We start from the raw sequence: 26,388 nt of genomic DNA, 5'->3' as shown, positions 1-26,388 counted from the left end.
ATATGAACAATGTCTAGCAAATTTGATCCTGGCAAAAAAAACCCCTCCCTTTTCTGTTTTGCTGTAGACTTTGATGAATTATGATCACCTCATCATAGTAAATACCATCAAAGCAAACAATCTATAGCTAAAGGTGTGTGCAATACTTTCAGATATACATAAAGGCAGAACATGTTAACTGTATAACAGAATTTAATTAAATTTTGCATGATCACAGAAACATTTTAAGCAAAAAATATAGGGGGTAACTAAGCTTATTTCCTGTTACCTTTTACTATGTATCAAGTTTTATTTAATTTTACCCATGAAATATGGTGCTATATCAGTCAAATATATTTCATATTTTTTAAAAATAAATATAAAATATAAATATGAAAGTGGGCGGAGTCAAAACTCATATTTATTTTAAGGGACTTCTTTTGCCGTTTTGTTTGAAAAATCTGATAAATACAAAACAACTTTTTCTTGAATTTTGTTTTGAAAACTATCTAGCATGATAGAAAATGGTCTAACTAAGAAAATTAATCCGAACACCAATATCTTTAATTCAGTAATTAACGCTGTACAGACGTTTAAAGAGTTGTTTACATGACGTCACAATGTAGCGCCAAACAGCGCGTGCTTACGCATAAATTACTGCGCGCTGTACAAGTGCAGTTGGTAGCAAGCAAGGGGATTCGTTACCATTTTCTTTGATAATGAAATTAAATAAAAAGGTTATTTTTTCGTTTTTCGTGAAATATGGTATATATTTTCACTCAACATGATAAAATGCCACATATTTTCACGAGCCGGTACGTTATCATGTTTCGTGAAAATATATTCCATATTTCACGCAAACGAAAAAAATCCTCTTACTATTTTTCAGGTTTACGACTATCTACGATAGCAGCAACATTAATTTAAATAATATTTTGTCATTTTCATACAAAAGCATGCTCCTTAGTTTCTGTGAAGTAGTAGAAGAACTTTCGTACATGGAACAATTCATCTTTCTGAACAGCCTTCTAACTAACAACTACAATAATTATGTGTCTGACAATTTGACAAATTACTCTTATAACAAGAGCATTTTTTCAGTCCCTATCCTCTAGTGGCATAATTGTGAACACATGTCAGAATGTAGATAATTATATGACATCTTAGTAAATGTACAAGCTTATCCAAGTAAATATGTTTATTGTCAATCAATATAGTTATTAACCCTAAAATTTTTAATTCTTGTTCTTAATGTAATAGTCCATTCATATTTCAACTAATTTCAATAAGAAAATACAAAATTTAAGCTACTAGAGCCTGGGCAGGGTTACTGATGGCACAAGGTTTATTTCTTTATATTTGAGCAGGTAATAGGATAAAGAACAAGAAGAAAGGAATTTCAACTACTTACATCAGAGCAGAATGGTTCGTCAATTTCTACAAAATCTCTCTGTAGAGGAGATATAGCAGAATCTGTGAGATAATCTAACAATAGACCAACACTGTTGAATGAGTACTGATCCTGAAAATATACATACAATAGTCATTGAAATAAACCTACAAATAGCAAATATTATATAACTACTTTAAACACTGTATCACAATAATTATATAATGTTATGGTCATGTCTGAAGAAAGTTTAATTAAAGCAGTTTATTTAATATGCAGGATAGGGTATTTTTATAGATTGACAATCAATCAGCACATGACTTAGAGAATTTATCAGCAGAATTCAGATATTTATCATTCTGTTAATAAATTTAGTAAATGTTGTCAGGTTTTTATTAAGAATCAAAACAATTTTTTTCATTCTTAGGATATCAGACTTTCCAAAACAAGGGTGCCATAGTCACAAAATACGCCCGTTTACGAAAGCTTTAGATGGAGATGGGGGGCATTATGGATAAGTGTTATCTAGCAAGCAAGTTTTTATCCTTGGCACTGTGTTGTTAAATGAACCTTAAAACAAATCAGTAGGGAAGATAAAAAGTACATGTAATTGTAATTTAATAACTAAAAAATTCTGATTTAAGATTTTATTCTAGGGAAATACATTTCATTACAATTCTTTATCTTTGAATGAGCTGAACTGATATTTACTTGGAAATTAAAATATAATTAAATTTCTATGAGAAAGTATTTACATTTGATAAGGTAATTACTGTATGATCTTTATGAACAAATACCAAGTCTACAGAACACCATAGTTATCACAGTTAAGAATCTTGACCAATGAATGAAACATGTGTAAATAAATGTTACATTCTTTAGAACATACTCAAGTCCAAGAAAGAGGATTATTTTATGCCCTTTGATTAAATTCTATTTTTAGAATTGAAAGTGAAAGTAGATCAAGGGGAGTAATTGTGTAAGTCATTTATGAACAAAGTAATAACTTTGTTGTCGCCCTTTGATTAAATTCTATTTACAAAATCTGGATATTTCATCATCTTTAGTGACCTTGACCTTGTATATATTGACCTAAATTATATGTATCACAGCCATAGTCTTGATAATGACCATTTGTGTTACAATCCCTCAATAAATGATGACTAAATGGTCCATATACACATCTTCATATTTTTATCTGAACTTTGACCTCTATGTGTGACCTTGACCTTGGCCGCAAGGACCTGAATCTTGCACGCGACACTCCGCCTCACAATGGTGAACATTTGTGCCAAGTAATATTGAAATCCCTCTATACATGTGGAAGTTTTGCTCCGGACAAGCATTTTTCAATGACCTCTAAGTGTGACCTTGACCTTTGACCTAGAGACCTGGTTCATGTGCGCGACACTGCTCCTCATAGTGGTGAACATTTCTATGAAGTTTCATTAAAATCCCTCCATACATGTAGGAGATATGCTCCGGACAAAATTGGACGCCGCCCGCCTGCCAGGGGCGTTCCCATAATACGTCCCGTTTTTCAAACGGGCGTATAATAACTTTATACTCATTATAAAAATGACTTGCTAAAAGTTTTAGGTAAGTATGATGTAGAGTAAGATAACCCAACAAATATTCGAAAAACCTTTTCATTCAAAATCAAGGCTAAATATAAAGAAATATCTAAAAATTTCATGAAATGAAACTCTGACACAGACTTCATTGCAGGAATCCCATTATATTTAGTCATTTGTCCCCTTAATTTCTACCTTGTGGGGGCTATGCCTGCAATTTCATATCATTTTTTATCATTACAGTAAGTTCTCTAGTACTTCCTGATACTTAAGCTGCTTTAGCTTAATTGACTACAATTAGGGCCTATACAGTTTTCTATTTGATATGCATTATGTACCAACCAGACTGGGTACCATATTATGTTAGGATTAACCTCAACATAAAACCAGTCAAACATGTTGCTTGTTTCTATATTTATTTTCTATTGCCAAGTCTATACCAAAATATACAAACTAATAATAAGGTACTATTTTTTTTGTTCCAATATTTGGTCATAAAACTGTACCAACATATGAAAATAAAGTGCCAAAATCTGGTCGTTACTTTATAACAATACTGAGTCACAAACTTATACAAATGATACATTATGCATGCAAAATCATTATGTCTTCATAATACATAAATAAGACATTCAGAAGCCCTGAAGACCACTGATATTGAACTATGTTATGAGTATACTACCTTTGCTGGGGGTCCTCTCCATGCAGCAATCACAATACCATGTGTTTCATCATCAGCAGCATACTTTACAAGCTTCTCTACACTTCCTGGTAATGCAGGTACAGGTGACTGCCAAGGTCGTGTAAACTTTGGTAAACTACCCTGCAACATGAATTTATAAGAAATATGATTTATTATAAACCTAGAATATGATCAATGGTTATCACAGTGATGGGCGGCTCCTTGTATACAAACAAAAAATCAGGATAAATAAAACTGATTCAATTTATCTCTGTATGAAACTTACATTTTTCATAGAAGGCTAAAACAATTTCGTACACATATTGAAAACCAAAGGAACATTCTTGTGAAGTTTGAATGAGGAGATAACGTTACGAGTTAAAGTTTACAGATGGATGCCAGCCAGCCAGACAAAAAGCAATCATAAAAGCTCACCATGTCACTTTGTGGCAGGTGAGCTAAAACTACTGCAATACTGATCAAACTTGGCACAAATGTAGACTATAGCCTTTGTAACAAAATGTTTAATCTTTAATTTCCTGTTACCATGACAACAAGGGGACATCCTAAAATTGCCAAAAATCACTATTTTGCATTGATATTTTCCATCAAAACTGATTTCAAAGTGCTGCAACTTCTAAAAAAATGCTGATTTGCAAAGCAACAAACAGATTTTGGGAATATAAGTTACAGACAGGATCAAATTAAGGATCAATCAACTTTTAAAGGTGCATATCTTGTAAAGTATTTTTTTTTTCTTCTAAGATTTTATGAACTTATGCCATTAAGTTGATATTGCATACTAAATCTATGAGAATAAACAAGAGTTATTTTGACTTATAAATTTTTTTTTTGTGAACTCACTTTGTTAACTCCCGGCCTGAAACATGTATGCACTGTACATTATTTAAAAGATCTTGATACAAACATATTCTTAATGTATAAACTGATAAAAACATTATTAGATCATATCATTCTGATTACTTTCTTGCTTAATACAGAATTTTTTTTAGTTTGATTGTGTAGGAAGCTATCAGCTTAAAAACACACTTTAGGATCTGTTCCTGGAATCAACCAGTACTGAGCAATGAGTGTAAAGTTTCTTGCTCAACTTGCCCATGATAGAGTTTGAAAATATGCAGCTATCGATCATTAGATTACTTATCCGACACATTAACCACTCGGCTATGCCACAACTTCAAAGTGATTGCTAACATAGTGATCTATAAACGTAATTACTATTTACCTTAGAGATAATCTTGTCTTCAAGGGGTTGAAGGCCCTTAAACACCTCCTCTGGTTTTATTTGACCAGTTATTATCAAACACAGATTCTCGGGACGGTAGAATTCCTTGTGGTATGAACAGACCTATATAAGTTGAAATATAAGTTATAAATACATTCTACAGAACAAACGGTTATTCTAAACCAAAGAGGAAGCAGACTTGGTTGTTAAGTTGCATTACCATGAATCTTGAGTTTGGACCTAAAATAAAATAGTTTGTTTCAGCTCCCGCTTCCTACCCACAACTATCACAACTACCCACAAGATTTTATTGCCAAGTAAAAAAAGATTATTTTTTACTAAACATGGAAACAGAGAATGTCAATGAGAATCACATCTTTATATCAATATATTCTGTCTGATGTTCTATAATTGTAAATCTACAAACTGGGATATATGTTGAATAAAACTGAAAATATGGTTCTAATCTTTAAACAGATGCTAAGTATGCAAATTTGATAGAAAAAATATTTTATAGACCTATCTACCATACCCAAACTGGCATGGATTGTAGGAGGGGCAACAAAGAATTTTAAAGCTTGCCTTGAGACCTTGTAGAATGATAATCTTGTTTCCTTACATAACATTCATATAGGTTAAATAAACAAGAGGGCCATGATGGCCCTGAGGTCGCTCACCTGTATTTAGGCCCCCGGAGCGGGGCTAGTTTAAACCCCAGGGCTTTTATTTGAACAAACTTGGAAGACACTCATTAGAAGATGTTTCATGATGTTAAGTTTTTACTACGCACATATAATGAAAAACAATGACCTCCCCCCCCTTTGGCAGGGCCAATTTTAACCCAAGGGCTTTTATTTGAACAAACTTGGTAGACACCCACAAAAAGATGTTTCTTGCAATCTAACCTCTAGCTCATTGGGTTTTTTAAAAGAAGATTTTTTAAGTTTTTACTATACACATATAGTTAAAAACAATGACACCTCTGGGGCGGGGCCAGTTTTAGCCCCAGGGCTGTTATTTGAAAAAACTTTGTAGACACTTACTAGAAGATGTTTCATGCTTAATATCTAAACTCTAGCTATTTGGGTTTTTTCAAAGAAGATTTTTAAGTTTTTGCCATACACATATAAGGAAAATCAATGACCCCAGGGCGGCCAATTTTGAACCCAGGGCTTTTATTTGAACAAACTTTGTAGACACTCACTAGAAGATGTTTCATGCTTAATATCTAAACTCTAGCTATTTGGGTTTTTTCAAAGAAGTTTTTTTAAGTTTTTGCTATACACATATAAGGAAAATCAATGACCCCCGGGACGGGGCCAATTTTGACCCCAGGGCTTTTATTTGAACAAACTTTGTAGACACCCATTAGCACATGTTTCATGCTAAATATCTTAGCTCTAGCTCTTTGGGTTCTTTAAAAGAAGATTTTTTAAGTTTTTACTATATGCATATAGGGAAAATCAATGACCCCCTGGGGCGGGGCCAATTTTGACCCCAGGGCTTTTATTTGAACAAACTTTGTAGACACCCATTAGCACATGTTTCATGCTAAATATCTTAGCTCTAGCTCTTTGGGTTCTTTAAAAGAAGATTTTTTAAGGTTTTACTATATGTATATAGGGAAAATCAATGACCCCCCTGGGGCGGGGCCAATTTTGACCCCAGGGCTTTTATTTGAACAAACTTGGTAGACACTTATTAGAACATGTTTCATGCTAAATATCTTAGCTCTAACTCTTTGGGTTCTTTAAAAGAAGACTTTTTAAGTTTTTACTATATGCATATAGGGAAAATCAATGACCCCCTGGGGCGGGGCCAATTTTGACCCCAGGGCTTTTATTTGAACAAACTTGGTAGACACTTATTAAAAGATGTTTCATACTAAATATCTTAGCTCTAGGTCTATGGGTTCTTTTAAAGAAAATTTTTATAGTTTTTACTATATGCATATAGGAAAAATCAATGACCCCCGGGGCGGGGCCAATTTTGACCCCAGGGCTTTTATTTGAACAAACTTGGTAGACATTTACTAGATGATGTTTCATGCTAAATATCTTAGCTCTAGCTCCATGGGTTCTTTAAAAGAAGATTTTTTAAGTTTTTACTATATGTATATAGGGAAAATCAATGACCCCCTGGGGCGGGGCCAATTTTGACCCCAGGGCTTTTATTTGAACAAACTTGGTAGACACTTATTAGAAGATGTTTCATGCCAAATATCTAAGCTCTAGCTCTTTGGGTTTTTTAAAAGAAGATATTTAAAGTTTTTTCTTTCGGTTGCCATGGCAACCAGAGTTCTGCATGGAATTAAATTCTTTGAACAATTTTTAAAGGTGACCACCAAAGGAACATTCCTGTGAAGTTTGGATGAAATTGGCTTAGTGGTTTATGAGGAGATGTCATTTAAAGTAAAAGTTTACGGACGGACGGACGGACGCCGGACGAAAAGCGATCACAAAAGCTCACCCTGTCACTTTGTGACAGGTGAGCTAAAAACAAGCATTGATAATAAACTGTTCAGATAAATTTTGAACTTTTATAAAAGCAAAGCTTTACATGAATATTGTTTTAGTAACACTGACAAACCTTAACATGATTACATTTTTAGAGTAACATTGACACTTTGAACAACATAAGCCAGCATTTTAATATAATTAGGTTTAAACAACACCTTTTTATGAGATGTGCTCTCTCGTAGAGATTTCATGATGCCACCGGTTTCTGACTTGTACCCACAATGCCCTGGGTAGAGTGCACGAATCAGTTCTAAATGTGTGATACTTTCACCCGAGTTTTCTCTCCCCTGCATCTCACAATAAACAACACCAGCATCTTCACCATTACCATTGATGTGATGTACTTCTGTTGTATATCCAGAATCCTAAATTACAAAGAAGAGACCCGAAAAATAAAATTTATTCAAGACTATAATTATGCATGCTTTATGTACATGTTATATTCACTAAATAAGATATGACAAAGAGACAGGCATAATGTTTTAGGACCAAATTGTCACAATGTCGCTAACTGACACCCGACCTATCATGCATAAATATATACTATTTTACTATACTGGTGCCTCATATTTCCATGGTACTTAACTGTTTAACACAGACAACAAAAGTTTAAAGGTTAAAATTCTGGAAAACACAGTGAATATTGTAGGATAGACATGTCAATTGCATCATAGTTTATTCCATTGTTTGAATGTAAGCAATTATGTATACAACATTGAAATTAACACCCATCTGCGGCCTTGTGAGTAAATTTGTGTTCTCATATTTCCAAGGCAATTACATTTAAACAGTTTCAAAGCAAAACAAATAGTAAACTTTATTTATTAGCACACCTATGTCTAGGCTCATCTGAAAGGGGCGATTTTCTCTTTGGCATTTATCAAATACCTCAATGGTTGTTTAACAAAAAAGATTTTGTTAAAAGGTATGAAATCTAAAAGAAAAATCGTAAAATATTAAATAACTTTGCTCTTAATCTGAATAAAATAATTCTTTTTAGTTCTATATGTAACATTTCGATTAAAATACAATAATAGTAAAAGTAAAACTACTGGCAGGTTCAAGAAGTCTAGGAGGCACTTTAGACTGTTTAAGCCATATACCTTGGAAATATGGGTACCACGGAATACGAGGCACCAGTATACCTAAAACAACCTCAATAACTCAATTCAAACACAATGACCTATCACCAATCTATAGTCTACTTCAACAAGTCACAACGCTAAATCTACTCATTCAACTTGTCACTAAGCGACCCCTTGGATGTGGTCAAGGGCAATAATTTGATCCCTATCAGATGAGGACCAACATGCCAAATAGCAAAGCCATATAATTCACAGGCTGCAAAGCTGTAATGCATGATTAATCTACCCTATCTACAAGATGGAAATGATGACCCTAGATAGCTCTCTGGAAAATAAATGCAAGCTACAATACAGATGTAGGTCATTAGGTCATTTTCAGGTTACTAAATCATTCAACATGTCATGATTCTTTAATAACTCCAACAACTTGTCGCTATCTTATATTAACTCAAATAACTTGTTGTGATTTTATACAATCTCATTCAAGCTTTCACTATTCTATAATAACTCAAATAATGTTTTATACTAACTTAAACAGACTGTTAATGTTTTATTCCAACTCAAACGACCTGTAACTGTTTTATACTAGCTCAAAAAACATGCTACTATTTACACTTACTCAACCTGTTACTGGTTTTTATACTAACTCAAACAACCTGTTACTGTTTTATACTCACCCAAACAACCTGTTCCTGTTTTATACTCACCCAAACAACCTGTTACTGTTTTATACTCAACCAAACAACCTGTTACTATTTATACTAACTCAAACAACCTGTTACTGTTTTTTTTACTAACTCAAACAACCTGTTACTGTTTTATACTCACCCAAACAACCTGTTCCTGTTTTATACTCACCCAAACAACCTGTTCCTGTTTTATACTCGCCCAAACAACCTGTAACTGTTTTATACTCACCCAAACAACCTGTTACTATTTACACTAACTCAAACAACATGTTCCTGTTTTATACTCACCCAAACATCCTGTTACTGTTTTTATACTCACCCAAACAACCTGTTCCAATTTTATACTCACATAAACAACCTGTTACTATTTATACTCACCCAAACAACCTGTTGCTATTTTATACTCACCCAAACAACCTGTTACTATTTATACTCACCCAAACAACCTGTTACTGTTTTATACTCACCCAAACAACCTGTTACTATTTATACTCACCCAAACGACCTGTTACTGTTTTATACTCACACAAACAACCTGTTACTATTTAAACTAACTCAAACAACCTGTTACTGTTTTATACTCACTCAAACAACCTGTTACTGTTTTGTGCTCACCCAAACAACCTGTTACTATTTATACTAACTCAAACAACCTGTTACTGTTTTATACTCACACAAACAACCTGTTACTATTTAAACTAACTCAAACAACCTGTTACTATTTATACTAACTCAAACAACCTGTTACTGTTTTATACTAACTCAACCTGTTACTATTTATACTTACTCAAATAACCTGCTACTGGTTTTTATACTAACTAAAAAAAATGTTACTGTTTTATACTAACTCAAACAACCTGTTATTGACTTTTGATAATAACTCAAACAAAATGTTACTGCTTTGTACTAACCCAAACAAGCTGTTACTAATGTTTTATACTTACTCAAACAAACTGTTACTGTTTTATACTAACTCAAACAACCAGTTTCTGTTTTATACTAACTAAAACAACCTATTTTTAATGTTTTATACTAACTCAAACAAACTGTCAATGTTTTAGACTAACTCAAACAACCTGTTACTATTTATACTAACTCAAATAACCTGCTACTGGTTTTATACTAACTCAAAAACCATGTTACTGTTTTATACTAACTGAAACAACCTGTAACTGACGTTTGATACTACCTCGAACAAACTGTTACTGCTTTATACTAACTCAAACAAGCTGTTACTAATGTTTTATACTAACTCAAACAAACTGTGACTGCTTTATACTAACTCAAACAAGCTGTTACTAATGTTTTATACTAACTCAAACAAACTGTGACTGCTTTATACTAACTCAAACAAGCTGTTACTAATGTTTTATACTAACTCAAACAAACTGTGACTGCTTTATACTAACTCAAACAAGCTGTTACTAATGTTTTATACTAACTCAAACAAGCTGTTACTAATGCTTTATACTAACTCAAACAACCAGTTATTGTTTTATACTAACTCAAACAACCTATTACAAATGTTTTATACTAACTCAAACAACCTATTACAAATGTTTTATACTAACTCAAACAACCTGTTACTTTTCTATGCTAAATCATTCAATCAGTCAGTATTCTGAGCTATGTAAAGTATACAAATTGTAAAGGATTATATTTTACTGTAAGTGTAGGGTACAGGATGTGATCTAGATAGATTGGCATCAGATTAAGAAATCCCTGGTCCCCAGCATTTGTCATGGTATAACAAGTGTGGTCTGTATCTGTCCAGGCATTTGTTCCAGAAGCCAGACACCGGTTAGCAAGTAAATCTAAAACACCCTGAAATTAAAATGACTTAAAATTAATGCTTATAGGAACAAGTAGATGACATTTCTATGCAAGTGACATATATAACTGCACTAAAAAAATACAGACATATATATATATAATATTTTGGGTTAATATACAACAGAATATTAAATTATGTTGTAGTAGCTTTCAGAGGCTTTGTATTTTGCTATGAGCAGCATTGAAAATTGATATCTCTCAAGACAGAAGGTGACTGTGAATGTATCTGTGAAGTTTCTATCTAATAACATCAGAACAGAAAAATAGGCAGCAATATTGACTTTTATTAGCCACTAGAAAAACATGGGCTACAATAATGACTAGCTTTAGCCACTAGAAAATACTCAAACAATTAAAAAACTTGACATTACATTTTGTAAAAACAGAGCAAGTCTGTTAAACAAATCTGGTGTGAGTATTAAAGATTAGGTAAAAGTAAGTAACTATACCTTGTATGGAAAGTCCTCACTGCCCATAAACACAAGATGTTCCAGTGTATGAGGTAATCCATCGTCATCATGAGCTTCTGTTGCTGAAAAATAAAAGTGAGAACTGAATGCATCAGTTTGTATAATATGAGCCGCGCCATGACAAAACCAACATAATGGGTTCGCTGTCAGTTATAGGGTTTGTAAGCGAACAGCATGGATTCTGATCAGACTGTGCGGATGCGCAGGCTGGTCTGGATCCATGCTGGTCACAAACACATTATGTTGGTTTTGTCATGGCGCCTCTCATATATTATGGGAGTGAAATGCCTATACAAATTAAATAAGTGGGAGTTATGGAAAATATTCATTGGCAAATGTCTTGGGGCTACATATTTCCTGCAAGGACAGCATTGTATACAATAACATGTAAATAACTTTCCGTCTAGGTTAATTTCTTTGAAGCTTTCACAAATTAAAGAAATCTACCTATTTTTGATGTCAAAACTTTCTTCTTTGTTTATTGCAAATTCTAAAATCTCCCTCTTTTTGAAGAAAAATCTCCCACTTGATCATTGAAAAAAGTTCACATGTATAATCTTCCGTTAATGTCAAATCCCTTACGGGGACATAGACATGTCTCTCGGCTAGTCACTTCAGAGACAGCTATGAGATACAAGGTAATCTTGGAACCAGTCCCTAGCGCTTATTGAATAGACCCCTTGGTTCTTTAACATGCCTAGAATATAGCACTGATACTTGCGAGGATTACCTGGATTTCTTACCAGTACACATCTAGTAAGGTTGGAAACACTGAAAGTGTCTCTGAAAAATCCCAAGGGTGTTACCCAGGATCGAACCCAGGACCTAAGGAGTGACAGCCAGTGTCTAACTAACTGACCTATCACGCCATCCATTTATTGTCCCATTATTGTGAACATTTGTGCCAAGTTAAGAATTTCAAAATTACTAAAAATATGTACAAAAAGTTATGGACTGGATACATAAAACTCCCTATAACAGACCATGCTGAGTTTTGACCTCTAAGTGTGACCTTGACCTTGTAGTAGTCGTCTGGGTATTGGTCACAACACTTTGTCTCATTTATTATATACATTGTAATGAACATTTGTGGCAGGTATTTTCAAAATCCCTTGATGGTTGAGAAAGTTTAGTTATGGGCCAGACATGACATATACTCTCCAACCGACAATATTAACGGTAAACCTTTAATCACCAAGTTTGACCTTGACCTTTGAGGTAGGCGTCTGGCTAATGCTGAAAACACACATGGTCTTCATTTACAAGTGGCATTAAGTAATTTAAAATTCCTTTGATAAATGGCTTAGTTCAGGACCAGGCATAGCTAAAGAGACTTCAATGAACTGGTTTATACGGGGAAGTCAAAGGCCGGGTCCACGAAGCGCGCCCGGGCTTTGGCTTGCCCGGCTATAGACTACATGTGTATATTTAAAAGAAAATCAATTAAAAAACAATTAAAAAATACATAGAATTCTATACCTATCAATGAAATTTTCAGTGTCAGTACTAGTCGGGCGGCGCCATTTTTAATGTAATTCAATGATAATAAGCGGGATACTCCGATAACGGACAATAGCAACTTTTCGGATAAATAATAATCGTCGAGTATTCCGAGTGAAACGGAAGTGGTGCATATAATACCGAATGACACCTTTAAAACGGAAAAAAATAACTAATTTTTTAACCGACTTCCCCGTTCATAGGCTTTGCCTAATTTCATATTAATACTGCTTTTGCACACCGTCAAAATAAATGTGACATATATTAAAGTTATGGAAGCCAGACCTTGACCAGTCACAAAGGTAAGATGGATGGACAGACAGATGGTGCCCATTTCTATATCTATAGACTATATAATTTTCACATTTTTCTCCGAAAAGACATGGGACAATAAAACTTTCAATGCCATTTGCTGTGCATTGGAACTGACATTTTAAATGTTACTCAATACAATCGATATCGATATTAGTGCAAATCGTGTGTGAACATAGATCTAAGCGTAAGACTGCTAGATTTCATTATTCACTAGTTATTGACATTTGATAACAAACCTAGACAAAAGTAGCCGTTAACAAGAGGTCCCTCAACTTGTGCAATACACACTGATAAGCCAGTCTTTTTAGACCTGTATTTTGCTACAGGAATATTCCCATCAGCTAAAACAGTGCCGACTTTTTCAAACATGGGGGCCGCCATTTTGGGAATTAGCTAAATGCCATTACGTTCTCACCGGGTATCACGGTACATTACGGGAAAGCCGGCAGTTAGCAGATCACTGTCAGTGATTCCCCTTTGCTTCCCCTTTGTCTATCTGTCAAATTGGGTAGGATTTTGGACTTTAGAGGAATTTCGATTTGTGTTGTCTCGGTGCAATAAAAAACAGGAGTGCAGTGTTGTTTTAGGAAATATCAGAACATATTCATACTTGATTGACGTACTTTAGTTTACATTGTGACCTACTTTCGTTTTTACTCAATGTTTTGTTTGAAATACAAAATATTGTATGTGTAGACAATCAATCATGTACATGTATATCTATATACAGGTACATAAGTGATTTTGTCATATGTAAATCTATATTTAACAGTGTGACATAAGCAGCGTATAACTTTTGACCGACATTGTACTCAATAAAACATGTAAAATGGGAAACTTGATAAGCAAATGTTGTGGTAAGGCAGATAGGAAATACAAAAAGAATAACGAGATAAAACAGCCGGAACAAGAAGAGGAAGTTAAGATTGCTACAAATGCTGGAGGTGTCAAAGATACCCCTTTCGTCAGTAAATCAGATGAAACACAGGTGAGGTTAAATATGGACAACGAGTCATCGGTCCCGACTCTGGACCAGTTTAAACAGGGAGTGCACTCTTTCCCACCGTTTTTGAAATGAAAACAAGTGTTTTATCTGTTTCAGTTGTACACTTTCTCTTTTTAACTAACTTTTATTTCAACTCTCACAAATACGTGTACAGTATTACTTTTATTCTCCTACATTTCTTCTTTTAAACTCTCGCACAGATCGACATACACACAGTAATGTTCGGAAGAAGGTGTTGCAGTATAGATAGATAGATTTCGTAAAATTAATATAATACATTTCTCGAAGGAATTTGAAAAAAACTAATTAATTTTTAATTAGGTTGTGTGAGGTAGGATACGGGTGGCAGGAAATCAAGTCACGTCAAGTAAATTTTATTTACAAAGTTCATTCAAACACGGATCTATATATCTGTTATATAAGACTCTGATTCATAGGTTAAAACCCAATGTTGATAAAACAAATTAATTATTTTCCGCCAATTAGTTTTGTAAGTGTGAAACAAAGTTTGTTTCCCGAAATTTGGCTTAGAAACTAAGATATATGCTTTTTAACATTGACCTACAAATGATAGTGACAAGCTGACAACCAATTTATAAATAGCAGAAAATCTCAACAAATAAATACGTATATGTGTAGGTTATTCAGATGTACGTACATGTAGGTTATTCAGATGTACATGTTGGTTATTCAGATGTACATGTAGGTTATTCATATCTACATGTACATGTAGATTATGCATATGTACATGATGGTTATTCAGATGTACACATAGGTTATTCAGATGTACATGTAGGTTATTCAATGGTACATGTTGGTTATTCAGATGTACATTATGTTGGCTATCAGATGTACATGTATGTTTTTTCATGATACTCTTACGTTATCATTTGTATTGATTACAGGATAATAATGTGAAAGTTAATAAAAAAGACAAAGAAACTGAAAATTATTACACGGGAGATAAGCAAGAAAAGAAGGTGAAATAAGCAAGAAGATAAAAAGGGAGATAAGCATAAAGAAAAAAAGGGAGATAAGAGCCACAAGCGAAAGCACAAACGGAAACAGGATGACAGTAGTGAGGATAGCAGCGACTTTTGGTCAACGTCCAGTTCAGAGTCCTCTTCTTCATCAGGTATAACATGTACTGGATTTCTGTTTTACTATTAAAATGTTCTAAATGTATTTTAGGAATACACACATGTAGATTCTATGTGATTAAACATAATTCATTCGCATTTGCAATGGTCAAACTATTCCTTTTCAGATTGTCAAAGGGTTAGAAAAATTGTAATTTGACTTTGACTCGAACCCGGAGCATTCAAGTTTAGTTTAATTACTGATGATTTTGTGAATAATTGCATCACTGCCTTTGTCATCACTTCTTTATTAAGTCATTCATTACAACGCCGCGTCTGTTTGGATTTGGAACTTACTAGCAAATATTTTACCTTCTACAGATAGCCAATTGTAGATTTGTAACATCTGAAAGAAAATTTCAGAAATTCAAGTACTTCTGCTGGTCACATGACTCAAATATATTGAATAAGATGAATGTGATAGGGGTACATGTATAGATATTCGTGTTTTAGATTCGGATATTGGCCACGTGAAGAGTAGCCGGAACGTTTATAACAACAAAGGAGGAGGGACAACTATCGTCTCAAAGAAGACTATAATAGGAGGTAGTAAAATGTCGATAGGAAAAAATGCTAGAAACGTTACTATCAACATTGGCACAGGCAATAGTGCACCAGTCGTGAAGAAAGAAGGTACATGTAGTTTCAACAATAGAATTTCATTGTGCTGCGATATATATGATTGTATTTAATTGTGATATAAATCCGCGATAGTTACACCTGAAATGTATCACGATAGATAATGAAATTATCACATACATACATGTATATTTTCCTATACAATTTTGTATAATATATAAATTTCAGCCATATAAATTTCAGCCATAAATTTATGCAACACATGCGTTTATTTTGAATTGTGTTTTGCAGAGAAAACGAGACCTTTTGAGAGTTATTATACAGAGTCGAGTGCAAGGGAAGAAGAACGTCGTCAGTTCACATCACCATGGGGCCAGGATGCAGCGCGGCCACCCGGTGGTAATTTTATAGATACACGAGAATTACACATACAAGAATACGTGTTCGAATCTGGTGTAAGGGTTGATGCTGCACGTTGGGTTTGCATGATTTGCTTCCCAGGTGGAAGTGGTACGGGGTTTCGTGTTGGACCTAGACATATCATGACCGCCAGTCATGTTGTGAAATATATTTTAGACACAGGTATTAAATGTTCACATTAATTTGTTTTCAATATACAGCTTTTAATGTTTAATTGCCAGTTTGCCAAAAATGAAAATTTATCAACACTGCAACTATAATTTCTCGCGCCTGCTCATCAAGTTTTGCAGCTACCAATATATACAGCCGTATTTTAACAGTCTGGAAAAGCACTTTTTATAATATACATCGACAGTATAATTATACTATTATTGCAATATTCTAAACAGAAACTAGAACCACATGAAAGGGTGACCCTTGAGCCAGATATTCCGATTTGACAGCTGGTGTAATTATATTATAATCAGATTTGTAAAGCATGATACAATTGTTTAAACGTTTTTTTTTAATGGAAGTGTTTCAATGAAGTGAATATATTATACTTATTCCAGAACATTGTGTTTGATCAATGTGAACTAATTCGTTGTAATCCGTAAAATAATAAATACCAGAAATTAACCTAAGTATTAGATATTGAAACAAATTATTTTGATTTATATATTTCAGGCTATCAGCAAGTGGGACATAATCGAGATCCTTTCGAGTCATTACAAAATGCGGGCGTTTATGCCATTTTCAACTTTACAACTGACGGGCCCGTGTCAGAGAGACAAAAATTTCGTTTTAAAGCGGTCGTACCATTTCATGATGATGCAACTGATTGTGCCGTTCTTGAACTAGAGGACAATTCTATGGGTACTGAAATGCCCCTTTCTTTCACATTCTTCAGTTTACCGAGACTTAATAACAGATTCACTTTTATCGGACACTCGTTGGGAAGTCGTATGGAATTTAACCACGTGGACAGGATAATTGACTTGAACAGTGCTGACACGCAAAGGGACATAATTCATGTAAAACAAACTAGCTTGCAACATTCTGGCAAAGATTATGAGATGCCTCCTCATAATATTCTGACTAACCCAAATAGATTTCTGTTTCATTGCAAGTTTACAAAGGGGGCGTCCGGATCACCGGGCGTAGTTATATTGCCTGATGGGCGTGTTGTAGTTGTGACAATGCTATTGTGCGGACTTCCGGATTGGTATTATGACCCTGCCGTTCAGGACAACGTAAAAAACAGTTGGCTAAAACAATATTGTGTGGAACAAGGGGTTAATCTAAAATCTGTCTACGAAAAGATGTTTCGCAACAACCCAACGCTTTGTCAACAAATATTCTTTGATCATGTAGATTCTATTCCTAATCCAAATATATAACATTGTTAATTTCCAATTGGACTGTTCCGAATTTGTTTCAGAAAGACAGAAAGCCATGTCTATAAATATGATGATCATCATTTCTATTTCATTTCTATTTCATTTTCACGAATATTTAATGCTAAAAAGTATACTCAGTGTACGTAACATTTTTAGCTCGACTATTCGATAAGAATAAGTAGAGCTATTGCAGTCACCCGAGCGTCGGCGTCCGCGTCGGCGTCGGCGTCGGCGTAACCACTTATGATAAAGTTTTTGTAATAGTTGAAATATTTTCAAAGTCCATAGACATATGGCTTTGAAACTTTGCACACTTGTTCATCATCATGACCCCAACCTGTAGACAGGAGGAGGAAACTCTGTCAAGCATTTTGACAGAATTATGCCCCTTTTTCGACTTAGAATTTACGTTAAAGTTTTTGTAGTAGTTCAAATATTTTCAAAGTCCATTGACATATGGCTTTGAAACTTTGCACACTTGTTCAACATCATGACCCCAACCTGGAAACAGGAGGAGGTAACTCTATCAAGCATTTTGACAGAATTATGCCCCTTTTTCGACTTAGAATTTACGTTAAAGTTTTTTAATAGTTCAATTATTTTCAAAGTCCATTGACATATGGCTTTGAAACTTTGCACACTTGTTTACCATCATGACCCCAACCTGTAAACAGGAGGAGGTAACTCTATCAAGCATTTTGACAGAATTATGCCCCTTTTTCGACTTAGTATTTACGTTAAAGTTTTTGTAATAGTTCAAATATTTTCAAAGTCCATTGACATATGGCTTTGAAACTTTGTACACTTGTTCACCATCATGACCCCAACCTGTAACCAGGAGGAGGTAACTCTATCAAGCATTTTTTTTTACTATCAAGCACTGAGAATAGTCGAGCGTTGCTGTCCTACCGACAGCTCTTGTTACTTTAAACAGGGTGGATGATCACGTGACTTGTTTACGGTACTGTATACAACACCATATGCGGCTCACCTTTGCCTGATTTTTTAAAAGAAATTGCATATCGCCGTATTTATGTAAATGCTGTGTTCCAGCAATGCTTAGGTTTGAGTTGAGGTCTACAGGAATCCTTTTTATGAAGCAAAATCGCATTGTATAAGGAACTTCGTCATTTATACCGAATTTAGGGCAGGTTAGTAAAGCAAGCAAAATACATAAGGCAGGCAACATTTTAAAAAGCCCTTGCTTATTTTAATATATTCTTTTTATTTTGAAGGCATCGCAGAAACTGTATTATTTTATAATTATTACATGTATATTTCTTGAAACATAAAAATATTTTTACTTCAGCAAGCTAAAAAGACTGCTTTAAAACACACTTTGTAAAATTAAACTAAGGTAAAGTAGTATGTTAAGAGGTCTACGTTCCCTTCTCACTTGTTGAATAATTTGTTCAATTCTATTTTTGACCTTTATTTAATTTAGAAATATATAGTTGTGTAAAACAAACAAGCACGTATGTTTATTCTTGATACCAAACATAACTACACTGTGCACTTATGTCGCCGTTTGGTGGATACATAAATGCTAGTGATTATCTCATTATCTGTCTTGTTTACAATTGTCAAAGAAAGATGTCACAAGTGTTGAACCTCAGCTATTCCCATTATTGAGTGAGTGACAGTGAGAAAAAAAAAGAACAGTGTGCAAAGGTTTTTTTATGGATAATGGATCTGATTTTTATAATCATAGTTACAACACTTGAATATATATTCCATTTACATGTATATGTGTGGCCTTTTAATTTCCCAACGGAAATTGCTGCATGTATGGAGCACCCAAGTCTCATCCTATGCTTTTGAAAGTAGGGGAGGTGCAAAATTTCTGCGTGATTTTTTAAACAATGTAAGTTTACATCCAAATCTCAGAGGGTCTCCGCTCTTGATCCGTGCACGGAAGACAAATCAGCAAATACAATTTGTGAAATACAAGAACATTTATATCTGATAAATGCATTTTTAGCATTTAAAATGTTCGTTTTCTTCATTAACTTGCAAGTATATAAACTATCAAGTTTGTATTAAGTAAACTATTCAGTTTTTCTATCATAATAGTGTGAATGGCTTGAACACCAGTTTGTGTATAACTTTATACTGTATATTTATACATATGTATGTGCAATTTTTTAAAACTGAATTATGAGAAATGAAACCTAGATCGCTCGTTAGTTTCTATTGCTATCATAGAAACATTTCACGCATTCGTTTCATAGAAAATGTGACTGTAAATTAACTTGATTATATGATTCAATCAAACCATATACAGTAGATGTTGTCTGTTTTAGATCTTAGCCTCTATATTATATAAAAATATATGTTTTGATCATCATCACTGTACTTTTTCATATATATCACCGACATTTTTTTTATCTGAAAACTTTTTTTCTTTTGGTTTGGGTTTACGTCGCACCAAAAATAGTATAGGTCATATGGTGACTTTTCAGCTATACTGGTGGAGGGAGACCTCGGGTTTCCTTCCATGCATTATTTTAGGCACAAACGGATACCTGAATACAACCCCCGAACTTCCGAAAGCTAGCTGACTAGCTTCATAACGTGAATGTAACAATAAAGATTTAATTATAACTAGTATCATTTCTTTATAAAAATATTTCAAACATTATTTATGCATTGTTTATAAACAAAGTCTTCACGTAGTTTAAGTGACTTATAGGCCCAACGTGGCCGTTAATATAATATGTTATATGATTGTTTTACTATATTGCACATAACACAATATCACTTTAATAAAATTAACTAAGTACTTACTTACTTACCTTACCTTACCTTACCTTACCCCTACCTTACCCTTGCATCACTTGCCAATTCCTCAAACCTACAGGAAAATATGACAACCTTTAGAAAAATGAACCTTGTCATACATGACATGAATCAGTATGATCAGGAATAACTATTTTCAATCTTTAGAAAAATCTATAAATGACAAAGATGAAGTTAAACGTAAATAATGTTTAAGTTAAACATTCTAATATTTAAGGGGAGAAATATTGGTGTTATAGATCTGAACTTTATTTGAGGTTGAATACTAAATAAACAAGAGGGCCATGATGGCCCTAGATCGCTCACCTGACTTATCAAACTCATCTAAACAATTACCTAGACAAGCATTCTGACCAAGTCTCATGACAGGTGAGTCAAAAACGTGACCACTACAGTGTTAACAAAAATTATCCATATTTGAGCAGTGCGACCTAGTTTTTTACCCAGGTGACACATATTCAAACTTGACCTAGAAATCATCAAAACAAACTTTCAGACCAATTTCCAGGATACTTGGATCAAAACAGTAGCAACTAGAGTGTTAACAAGATTTTTCTATTTTTAGCTCCGGTGACCTAGTTTCACATGCGATTTCGAACTCATCCAAGCAATTACCTAGACAAGCATCCTGACCAAGTTTGATGATAATTGAGTCAAAAATGTGACCACAAGAATGTTAACAAGGTTTTTTTCATATTTTGGCAGTGTGACCTAGTTTTTCATCCAAGATGACCCATGTTCGATCTTGACTTAGAAATCATCAAAACAAACTTTCAGACCAATTAACAGAATATTTGGATCACAACAGTAGCCACTAGAGTGTTAACAAGATTTTTCTATTTTTAGCTCCTGTGACCTAGTTTTTTATCCGAGATGCCCCATGTTCAATTTATTCCCAGCAATGACCTAGACAAGTTTTCTGACCAAGTTTGATGACAATTGAGTCAAAATTGTGACCACTAGAGTGTTAACAAGGTTTTTCTATTTTTAGCTTCTGTGACCTTGTTTTTCATCCGAGATGACCCATGTTCGAACTCATCCGAGCTATCACCTAAACAAGCATCTTGATCAAGTTTGATGATGATTGATGCATAAATGTGACCGCTAGAGTGTTAACAAGGTTTTTCTATTTTAAGCTCCAGTGACCTACTTTTTCATCCGAGATGACCCATGTTCGAACTCATCCGAGCTATCAACTAGATAAGCATCCTGACCAAGTTTGATGATGATTGATGCATAAATGCGACCGCTAGAGAGTTAACAAGGTTTTTCTATTTTTAGCTCAGTTGACCTACTTTTTCATCCGAAATGACCCATGTTCGAACTCATCCGAGCTATCACTTAGACAAACATCCTGACCAAGTTTGATGATGATTGAGGCAAAAATGTGACCTCTAGAGTGTTAACAAGGTTTTTCTATTTTTAGCTCTTGTGACCTTGTTTCTCATCCGAGATGACCCATGTTCGAACTCATCCGAGCTATCAACTAGATAAGCATCCTGACCAAGTTTGATGAGGATTGATGCAAAAATGTGACCGCTAGAGTGTTAACAACGTTTTTCTATTTTTAGCTCCGGTGACCTACTTTTTCATCCGAGATGACCCATGTTCGAACTCATCCGAGCTATCACCTAGAAAAGCATCTTGACCAAGTTTGATGATGATTGATGCAAAAATGTGACCGCTGGAGTGTTAACAAGGTTTTTCTATTTTTACCTCCGGTGACCTACTTTTTCATCCGAGATGACCCATGTTCGAACTCATCCAAGCTATCAACTAGATAAGCATCCTGACCAAGTTTGATGATGATTGATGCAAAAATGTGACCGCTAGAGCGTTAACAAGGTTTTTCTATTTTTAGCTCCGGTGACCTACTTTTTCATCCAAAATGACCCATGTTCGATTTCATCCGAGCTATCACCTAGACAAACATCTTGACCAAGTTTGATGATGATTGAGGCAAAAATGTGACCTCTAGAGTGTTAACAAGGTTTTTCTATTTTTAGCTCTTGTGACCTAGTTTCTCATCCGAGATGACCCATGTTCGAACTCATCCGAGCTATCAACTAGATAAGCATCCTGACCAAGTTTGATGATGATTGAAGCAAAAATGTGACCGCTAGAGTGTTAACAACTAAATGTGAACGGACGACGGACGGACGACGGACGGACGACGGACAATCATTGATCCTAAAAGCTCACCCTGAGCATGCTTAGGTGAGCTAAAAAGCAACATCAATCAGGTTTCATAATAAAAAATTATATAACTCAAATGCAAGTTAAAACAATGCTCTTCATTCACAACTACGGGTCTTTTAACTGTAAAAGATAAAACTTGTTTTACGAGACCACATTATACCTTTGTTCCCCCTTCTTATTTTCATTTGTTTGTTATTATGACATATTACAAACCGGCGACATATTACGACTAGTGACATATATTCATACATGCACTTATGCGTATTTCATAAAGGTCATTGGTGTTATATCATTAAGTTATATTATTATGTCATTAAAGAAAGAACTAATTTCATAAACCTATGACTCAGGAAACTAGTCGTTAATTAGACAAAAAATTCGCAAAAAGGGTCACTGTGATCTTTGAACTTATGCCCTCAAATCAATATGGTTTTTCTACTGGGCGTAGGTAATGAACTTACCTTTTTTTCGTCTTAATTTTTGATCAGACAAGGATTGGACACAGTGTCACTGTCACTTTGACTTTTGACCTTAAATCCATAGTAGTTCTACAAGCCATTGGCAAAGTCCAAACTTTAACAGCTTGATGTAAATACGTACTAAATGAATGACAAACGAATCGACCACCAAATAACCACTTTTTAAGTGAAGGAGTAAAAACAACGTCGTGTTTCTTTTAGTAAATATATTATTTTGTAACATATCACTTTAAGGTAGCTCGCTATTCCGACCGAAATATGACAACATCTCAGATCTTGATGATTTTTGGTATGCAAACATATAAATATGTGAGCTTTACTTCTGCAGTATTATTTTATAAATAAACAGCGTTACTATGACGTCAAAGCGCCCTCTATCGGTAGCGGCGAAATTGCTTCTTTTTTATCAATAAACCGGTCTGTTCTTATCAATTTTCATCCGATTTCCTTCATTTTAATTTTATAATGTTCAGTAAATGTATGTCTTTGTAATGATGTCTTTCTTTAACATTTACTTAATAGTCTGCGATTTTACGTCATTTTTCTCTACGTTCTAACGTCCATATTTGATGCAAATATCGCGCGATATCGCAATAAAGATTGTGTAATAAAAAAATTCAACACGGTGAATTTTGCTATAATTTTCCGAGCGTGAAACACCCAATTTAACCATTACTCAACTCGGATTCATTACCGCTTTTTCATTACAGTATAACATAGCGGCCCTCCAAATATTATTTATTTCCAAAGAGTTTAAATCAAGAAAAAAAACACAACCTCAAAGCACACACCAAAAACACATGTTTATGATGTTAGCAATAAAATGGACTTCTCCCTAATTAAGGGAGATCATAATCAGGTGTTTAACTTTGAATATTCTTCTGTTGCCACGTTGTAATCGGTAAAGTGGTCTTACGCTGAATTCGGAAGGCATGGATTCGAGACACGATTGCCTATTGTACTAATAGATTATCCTTTAGAATTGTTTACTGTATATGAAATGTTTCAAGGTCCACCTCGGACTCCTGTCATTCATTTCCAAAGAGAAGTTGATACTGTGAGAAACACTGGTTTCGTTAAATTCCCTCCGCTATAATTGAAATACTGTTGAAAGCGGCGTTAAACCCAATATTAAAAAATAAGAAGATATAAAACATAAAATGCATAGTTCATTATTTTCATAGGCTCTACATAGCACTGCATTATGTGCAGACAAAAAACGAGCTTCTCCCACAACCATAATCACACAAATTGAGAATCCTACAAAATCCCCTTCAATACAAGGGAATCTGCAAAATTCTCCGCTTCTGAACATACAAAATAAATCAACGGATCTTTCGCCTCTAATCGAGAAATTATCGCGGCTTCAGGTCGCCTCAAAGATGCGCTAGTAAACGCATACCGCGAGTCAGCTAGTTTAAAATAAATAAGAATATCTGTAATTATGTGAAATACGTGAGAAATTAAAGCCATAGCATGAGAGCGTGATTCCTGCTTTAAATCTGAGTATCACGCTTAGTGCAGGGTATTTAGCTGCGAAAGAAAATAGAATTACTGATGGCTGTTAATAAATAAATTTTTATACGTGTAGCAAATTTTGAATTAAATGTCTGCTAGATTTTATAATATAATTAAGACTACCAGTGAATCATGACTTACGGACAAATCGTTGCTACTTCCAGTTGATCATATATTTTTGAAACGTAAATTTGATTCATTTCCTACCAGAGACATAGATAATATCTATGTCTCTGTTCCTACTAACTGATATATAAAATTCAAAAGTGTTACATATGATAACATGGAAGTTTATGTTGTACCGAGATACACATAACATGATGACATTGCGACTGCACCAGCCTTTTCATTATTTTTTTCTGACATTCTTTGCAAAATTTATGTTTTTATAATTTCCACTTAGGTGGCATTTTAATTATATCTTTCAATATTCTGAATTGTCTTTCAGTCCTCGAGGTATTTATATCCATTCGTTGCAGTTTTTCAGTTGATACCAACTTTTGCAGACAGTTATACCCTGATTTGTTGTACATGTATATAAGATATTCATCGAAATGACAGGACTTTAAAAAAACATTTTTACGGAACATGTCTAAATACTATTGTTATTATGGTTTTCACACAATTTATTCCTGTCAGTATGATATTTATCGAAAAAGTCGTGAAAATTTCCTTGAGAAAAATATTTGACGTCACCAAAATCATTACGTTTTACTCACCCTTTATTTTATATTCAAATAGTAATAGCAAAATATCTTACGCGTTGACCCTATATTTTTATTGCATAAATATTTTCTTTTATGACTTCACTACATGTTAAAAAAATTATAGCAAAATTCACCGTGTTGATTTTTTATTATTTCACAATATTTATTGCGATATCGCGCGATATTTGCATCAAATATGGACGTTAGAACGTAGAGAAAAATGACGTAAAATCGCAGACTATTAAGTAAATGTTAAAGAAAGACATCATTACAAAGACATACATTTACTGAACATTATAAAATTAAAATGAAGGAAATTGGATGAAAATTGATAAGAACAGACCGGTTTATTGATAAAAAAGACGCAATTTCGCCGCTACCGATAGAGGGCGCTTTGACGTCATAGTAACGCTGTTTATTTATGAAATAAGACTGCAGAAGTAAAGCTTACATATCTACATGTCTGTATACCAAAAATCATCAAGATCTGAGATATTGTCAAATTTCGGTCCGAAAGTAGCGAGCTACCTTAAAGTGATATGTTACAAAATAATATATTTACTAAAAGAAACACGACTTTGTTTTTACTCCTTCACTTTTGTTGACAAAAGCTTTAACATTTGCTACCATTGTTGGCATGTATTACATCAATGTTATGCATGTTTATACGAGGGACGGTCAGAAAATATCCGGACTTTTCATGTTCCTCTCTTTCCACGTGCAGAAAAAAACAAAAATCGTCGAGTAACTTTGGAGGAGGTAGCCAACAAGTTTAGCATCGGTAAGGCATCGGCCCACAAGATTTTACACGAACCCCTAGGCATGAGCAAGGTAAGTGCCAGGTGGGTGCCTAGACAGCTGTCTGCAGATTAAAAGGCAAC

General features: G+C 34.2%; 2 protein-coding genes across 2 annotated transcripts in view; one reads left to right on the top strand and one right to left on the bottom strand.

Annotated features, from left to right (window-relative positions):
- LOC132754001 (uncharacterized protein C05D11.1-like) overlaps positions 1-13,698 on the bottom strand; it is a 35,271-nt gene extending 21,573 nt beyond the window's left edge. The window contains exons 1-7 of the mRNA XM_060744588.1: positions 13,519-13,698; positions 11,447-11,529; positions 10,830-10,988; positions 7,546-7,755; positions 4,872-4,994; positions 3,626-3,766; positions 1,391-1,501 (exon numbers count right to left, since the gene is read on the bottom strand). Coding sequence (XP_060600571.1) covers positions 1,391-1,501; positions 3,626-3,766; positions 4,872-4,994; positions 7,546-7,755; positions 10,830-10,988; positions 11,447-11,529; positions 13,519-13,663 — 972 coding nt within the window. The 5' untranslated portion in view covers positions 13,664-13,698. The remainder of the gene's footprint in view (positions 1-1,390; positions 1,502-3,625; positions 3,767-4,871; positions 4,995-7,545; positions 7,756-10,829; positions 10,989-11,446; positions 11,530-13,518) is intronic.
- Positions 13,699-13,771: 73 nt separating this feature from the next.
- On the top strand, positions 13,772-17,951 carry LOC132754002 (uncharacterized). Its single transcript, XM_060744590.1, has 5 exons — positions 13,772-14,270; positions 15,194-15,423; positions 15,881-16,060; positions 16,298-16,588; positions 17,093-17,951. The coding sequence occupies exons 3-5, from the start codon at positions 15,982-15,984 to the stop codon at positions 17,803-17,805; spliced, it is 1,083 nt and encodes a 360-aa protein (XP_060600573.1). The 5' UTR covers positions 13,772-14,270; positions 15,194-15,423; positions 15,881-15,981; the 3' UTR covers positions 17,806-17,951.
- Positions 17,952-26,388: the final 8,437 nt, after the last annotated feature.

Source organism: Ruditapes philippinarum, unplaced genomic scaffold (genome assembly GCF_026571515.1).
Source record: "Ruditapes philippinarum isolate M1 unplaced genomic scaffold, ASM2657151v2 ctg2015_1_1_1_1, whole genome shotgun sequence".
NCBI lineage: Eukaryota > Metazoa > Mollusca > Bivalvia > Venerida > Veneridae > Ruditapes > Ruditapes philippinarum.
This window is presented reverse-complemented; position numbering and strand designations above follow the sequence as displayed.